At 42.1% G+C, this 6,071-nt stretch overlaps 1 protein-coding gene across 2 annotated transcripts; it reads right to left on the bottom strand.

The window, feature by feature from the left end:
- Window positions 1–432: 432 nt before the first annotated feature.
- LOC117595398 (complement C1q-like protein 2) lies at window positions 433–1,676 on the bottom strand. Of its 2 annotated transcripts, none has more exons than XM_034296136.1 (4): window positions 1,485–1,676; window positions 1,185–1,247; window positions 939–1,064; window positions 433–836 (listed from the first exon to the last, which is right to left on the bottom strand). In XM_034296136.1, exons 1-4 carry the CDS (start codon window positions 1,624–1,626, stop codon window positions 535–537), a joined length of 633 nt encoding a protein of 210 aa, XP_034152027.1. In that variant the 5' UTR covers window positions 1,627–1,676; the 3' UTR covers window positions 433–534. The 2 variants fall into 2 exon arrangements, with proteins under 2 accessions (XP_034152027.1, XP_034152029.1); XM_034296138.1 differs by having other exon boundaries at window positions 1,185–1,244.
- Between the last annotated feature and the right edge of the window lie 4,395 nt (window positions 1,677–6,071).

The raw sequence follows: 6,071 nt of genomic DNA, 5'->3' as shown, positions 1-6,071 counted from the left end.
TGACTCTAAACATACATCAAAATCAACAGAGAAATGATTGTGGGACCACAAAATGAAATGTTTTACAATGGCCATCTCAGTCTTCGAAAACCTGTGGTCTGAATTGAAGAAGGGAGTCTACAGTGGTAAAACTAAGACCATCAAGGATCTTGTACTGCAGGGCGGAGTGGTCCAATATCCCTGCAAAAGTGTTCCCAGGAAGAGGCTCAGTGCTGTAATCTGTTCCAGAGGGAGGCTTCACGAAACATTGACTGTTGGGGGTGCCAATAATTTTGTAACCTATGTATTTCAGAAAGAAATGAAATAACAAATGTTTTGTGTTTGTGAAATAATTGCTGCCCAAATATTGCTCATTGGTTGTTGTCGTTTGTAAAAGCACTTTGTGACAGCTACTGATTTATAAAAGGCTTTATAAAAAAATTGATACACAGATTGATTTTTTGTGTTATTTATTTTTTGCAGAAGGTTTTTGTTCATTTCGTGAACAGTGACAATACTTTTTGAGTTGACTCTAGGTTTTTGTTGCACTCAGGTTTACTCAGCAAACAGTAAAATGCCATTGAAGTGGCACCATCCTTTGGAACCATGGTGAGGGACATTATTCACATGGTCCCAGAGCCATGAATCAGCCATCAGGCGGACATATACCACATCTCCCTTCTCCAGCTGCAGTATGACACCATTAGATCCATTGTAGGACCCATCCTTGTTCAGAGCAGAAATAAATGCAATTTGGTCGTGGTTCTTATACAGCATGGAGTCGGAGCGGCGGTCCTTTCCTGAATGGTGGTAGACTGTGAAGTGATAGACTCCTCCCACTGGCGCCGTAAAGATGCCTGAAGAAGGAGAACATTGTTCAGCATTGACATATGTGGGTGTTGATCACAGGTTGAGAGGGAACAGATTCATAGATCAAACAATATTTTATGTGAAATAACCTGTTGCCGTGTTGTAAGCGTTGCCAATGTTGGTTAAGACGATGGGGTAGACAATAGTGACGTCTGTGTTGAAAGGTCCATAATATCCAGTACCCCCTAATCCAACTGAGAATGCCACTTTTGTTTCTGTAAGGCATAAAACGGCAATTGGAGTGATCTAAAATGACACTTAATTTTGTTACACCAGATGACATAGCAATTGTTTATTTCAGTAAGACTATTTTAAAATAGTAATACTGAAAATACCTGCTTGAGCCTTAAGTATCTCCAACTGGCTCTCCATCTTCCTCAGCTGGGCTAAAATATCTGCTGAGATGTACATAGCATGTATTCAGTCAATAGTGTCAGGTCAAATTTGAACTTCATTTCTAAACAACTTTCAAACCCTACTAACAAGGGTTACCTATTGCTGAACAGCAAAGGTCCACATTGTTTTCTTATTAACCAAATGTTGCATAGCTACATGTAGTACTCGCTGGCCCACAAACATGGCATAATAGCAAGGCTATTGTGGGACAAATATTATCTCTCGCAATGGAACATTACCTTCCTTTTCTTGTTGATTTGCATCCTTTATTGGTTCAGCCTGGTCAATCAAAGGTTTTCCATCTGAACTCTCTGGGAATTCCGTCTGAGCCCCAGTCAGGGTGCCACACAGGACCACCAGCAGAGCTGCACTGACCCTCATTTTTCACTTGGACTCTTAAGGTCTTTACCACCAGGGAAACACCAGCAGGAGTTGTGGGCTGTAAGAGGAGGACTTGTGTTTATATATGTACCTCGCTGGGAGTACAACTGGTTTCAAATATTAAGTTATATATTAACTTGTTTGCGAGATGGTCTTACTGAAAGGTCTTACCTAACTAGGCAATTGACCAATTTTACCTGTTGGTCTATGTTACATGTTCAAAGTTCAAAAGGTTTATTTGTAATTTGCAATGACAAGTTATGGCAATGAAATTCTTGGTTTTCCTACTCCCAACAGTGGAGTTAAAAGTTAAAAAGTTACAGTAATTATAATATATAAATAAGAAGATAACACAAACTATCAATAATAACACTGTAGTGCAATGTAAAAGTGACAGGTGTACATGATATGATTGGCAGATGACCATGACATAAGGTAACAGGTGTACATGATATGATTGGCAGATGACCATGACATAAGGTAACAGGTGTACATGATATGATTGGCAGATGACCATGACATAAGGTAACAGGTGTACATGATATGATTGGCAGATGACCATGACATAAGGTAACAGGTGTACATGATATGATTGGCAGATGACCATGACATAAGGTAACAGGTGTACATGATATGATTGGCAGATGACCATGACATAAGGTAACAGGTGTACATGATATGATTGGCAGATGACCATGACATAAGGTAACAGGTGTACATGATATGATTGGCAGATGACCACGACATAAGGTAACAGGTGTACATGATATGATTGGCAGATGAGTGTGATATAAAGTGACAGGTGTCCATGGGACTATGGATGGAAGGGAAGATGGTTTCCTGAGTTGAGCAGCCTTACAGTCTGTGGAAAGAAGCTGTCCCATAGCCTGTTAGTTTTTGACTGAATACTCCTGTACCTTCTGCCTGCTCCTCCTCCTACACCTCTCTGTGTAGAGATCCTGCAGTGATGGCAGGTCAGACATTGTGATGAGCTCTGCTGTTTTAATCACCCTCTGAAGTGCTTTGCGGTCAAGGGCGTGTTGGCATAGCCAGGCATTTAATATTTTCAAGAACTGTTTTTGACTTAGGGGTGCATGGCACAGGAAGAATAACTAATGTCAGTGTTACGCTACTATAGGCATTGAAACAGGTTTTAGTCAGACATGAAACTACAGCTACTACACCAAAGCAGGGAGGGTCCAGCCCCCATCTCAGTCCCTAGTATTAACACTGCAATAATCTATGACCAAGTTTAGTGCTGGGGGTTACATGTCCCCCCGGGAGGACTGTCCTCTTGCCCAAAACCGAGGGAGGACGGCTCCTAATTATTACGCCACCCCCGGGACAGGGAAATAGTAGGCTGAGGTATCCTTGTGAATCCTAGGAATGCTCTCTAACTTTACTGGTGTCCTATTTGACCTTAGAAGGACATGGACCCTTGGACCACACCTCAGGACCAACAGGTCCAAAGTAACTGTCCCTGTCCAAATTCCTCCTGGATGTGTTGCAGAACAAGTTGCTGCCTGATGATTCCTGTGGCAACTGCCCACCTTCGCCTAATTGTCTTTGATTGTCCCTGTCCTTGTCCACTTTGTAGGATTCTGTTTAAGCCCTCTAGTCACAGGCCACTAGTTACACATATTAATGAACCTGCCTTTCCTCTGATCATTGCCCAAAACTTACTACTTGGGAGTTTTTCCTAGCCACCACTGTGCAATAACTAACATTGCTTGCTCTTTGGAGTTTCAGGCTGGGTATCTGTAAAAGTACTTTGAAACAACTGCTGATGTAAAAAGGGCTTTATGAAATACATTTGATTGATTGAGGAACTATATTCTTAAGTAATTGAGCTAAGGCGAAATAATTTGCCAGTGCCAGTATTGTTGTTTAATTTTTTTTATTAATGGACAACATACAGCAGGAATAAGGAAAAAGTATTTGTATTATGATTATTACAAGTAATAGGTAATTGATTACATCTCACTGGCTCAGATCTAGGACCTGCTGATCAGTGGTGGCTACTGTGTTTTGCCTGTCTTACTGTATGTCAGAAGCCCCAATTAAAACCATTGGTAATTTGTCATATAGTGGACATTTGATAAAGAGGATGATGATGACGATAGCAATGACAGTCAAATAGGTGACGGTGAAGATGGCCGGTGTCCCTTTGTGTTCCTCAGATCTCCAGACTCCCTGAGAAGTTTCAGTCAGGGGTTGTGGAGAACAGGAGAGGGGTTTGGAGAGGGGTCAAAAAGGTCTATAGTAAACAGTACCATCCCCACTGTGAAGCATGGTGGTGGCTCACTGATGTTTTGGAGGGGTGTGAGCATGGGGAATCATGTTAAAATTGATGGCAAGATTAATGCAGCATGTTATCAGAAAATACTGGCAGGCAATTTGTATTCTTCTGCACGAAAGCTGTGCATGGGACGCTCTTGGACTTTCCAGTATGAGAATGACCCTATGCACAAGGCCAAGTTGACCCTCCAGTGTTTACAACAGAAAAAGGTGAAAGTGGCCATCACAGTCTCCTGACCTTAATATAATCAAGCCATTTTGGGAAGATCTCAAATGTTCGGCTCATGCAAGACGACCAAAGACTTGACATGGAGGCATTTTGCCAAGATAAATGGGCAGCTATACCACCTGCAAGAATTCGGAGCTTCATAGACAACTATTACAAAAGACTACACGCTGTCATTGATGCTAAAGGGGGCAATACACAGTATTAATAACTAAGGGTATGCAGAAATTAACTAACCGGGTTTTTCTTCTTTGCTGCCAGGTTTAGTTTTATGATTTTGCCCTACAGTTGAATGTGAATCCCATAAGAAATAAAAGACGTGTTTTGCCTGCTCATGTAATGAACACTCGGACCAAGGGATGAGGTTCCAATCGCGGAACGCAACCTTCGTTTATTTATACGGCACAAAAGGGCTGAGGCAAAAATCACAACGAGAAGGACGGGCAGGAGTTCGGTAACAGGTTGGAAATTCGAGAGGGCGACGGTACAGGTACGGGCAGGCTTGACAGAATAATCCACGGGGCAGGCAGGCAGGTCAGAAGGCAGGCTACTAGACACGGAGACAGATGGGAGCAGGGCAAGGGAAAGGGAAAGGATAACAACAGGTAGGCACAAACTTAGTTGGCTAGTCAATATGCAAAGGCTTGGCATGTCCACAACAAACAATACCTCACAACTGAGTAGTGTCGGAGGACTGGCTTATGTAGGAGGAGATAATGAGAATCAGGTGTCAGTATTCAGGTGATTGCGACCTTGACTGGGAGCTGCGTTCAGGTCCACTACGCCGTGAGGGCGCAGTGGTGCTGGGGCGTTGCGAGGACCTAACAGCTCACTCATGTTTTCTTTACAAATAGTACTTATTTTACCAATTCTCCAAGGGTATGCAAAGTTTTTAGCACATCTGAACTTTATTGATTATTCACTCAAGCAGGTAGACCGGTAAACAGACATAAGGCACATACATAAGATAACTGACCGGCTACACAGTAAAATATCTAGTCTGTTTCGTAACACTGGTCTTGATACTAAACCATTCAATTTCCAAGCCTGACCAGTTTTAGACTTCTGTGAATAACTTACTTTTGTACTGACATGGTAAAGAACGTTAAAAAATATCTATTGATGAAGAGAAGATAAATTGATGTGTAAATATTTGTGTGTTCTGTTGTTTCCAGGTTGAATTTGACATCGCAATGTCCTGAAGCAAAGACCAGACTCAGATTTTGCAACTCTTCAGGATGCTGCCACATGTCAACATTTGATGAACCTGTTCTAGGACTGGACACACTCACATTTGAACCCTGGGTACACACAAAAGTCAACACACACCTACAAATCCCCACTCACCTTAATCTAGACACGCAACCATTTCCAGTCTGCAATCCTGTCCTAACTGGCCACAAAAGCTATATTTTGCCAATGCTATGCCAGCCTCAGAACTTTTAAAAACTGTAATTTGAATGGAAAAACGCAAATCATTAACGCAGAGAACATTCATGCAACATTCAGTAATAGGAATATCCTGCAATGCAGGTTTGACAGAATTTCATGCCTATAACCACTATGTGGAGTGGTACCATTGAAAAAATTAAGAGACCAGAAAAAAATTTCTCCAGAAAAAATGGAGACACCACTGCACCTTTATCTTTCCTTTCCAAAAAAGTTGAAAAGGAAGGTTTTAAGTGAGGAACAGAAGGGGTTTTAAAATTAAGAGACCACTGCATATTGAACACTTAGCATCATGGATGTGGTTGAACGGGAGATTGGCATCATGGATGTGGTGGAACGGGAGATTGGCATCATGGATGTGGTTGAACGGGAGATTGGCATCATGGATGTGGTGGAACGGGAGATTGGCATCATGGATGTGGTGGAACGGGAGATTGGCATCATGGATGTGGTGGAACGGGAGATTGGCATC

Source organism: Esox lucius, chromosome 2 (assembly GCF_011004845.1).
Source record: "Esox lucius isolate fEsoLuc1 chromosome 2, fEsoLuc1.pri, whole genome shotgun sequence".
NCBI lineage: Eukaryota > Metazoa > Chordata > Actinopteri > Esociformes > Esocidae > Esox > Esox lucius.
Note: the sequence above shows the minus strand (reverse complement) of the source record. Positions and strands in the feature narration are given on the sequence as shown.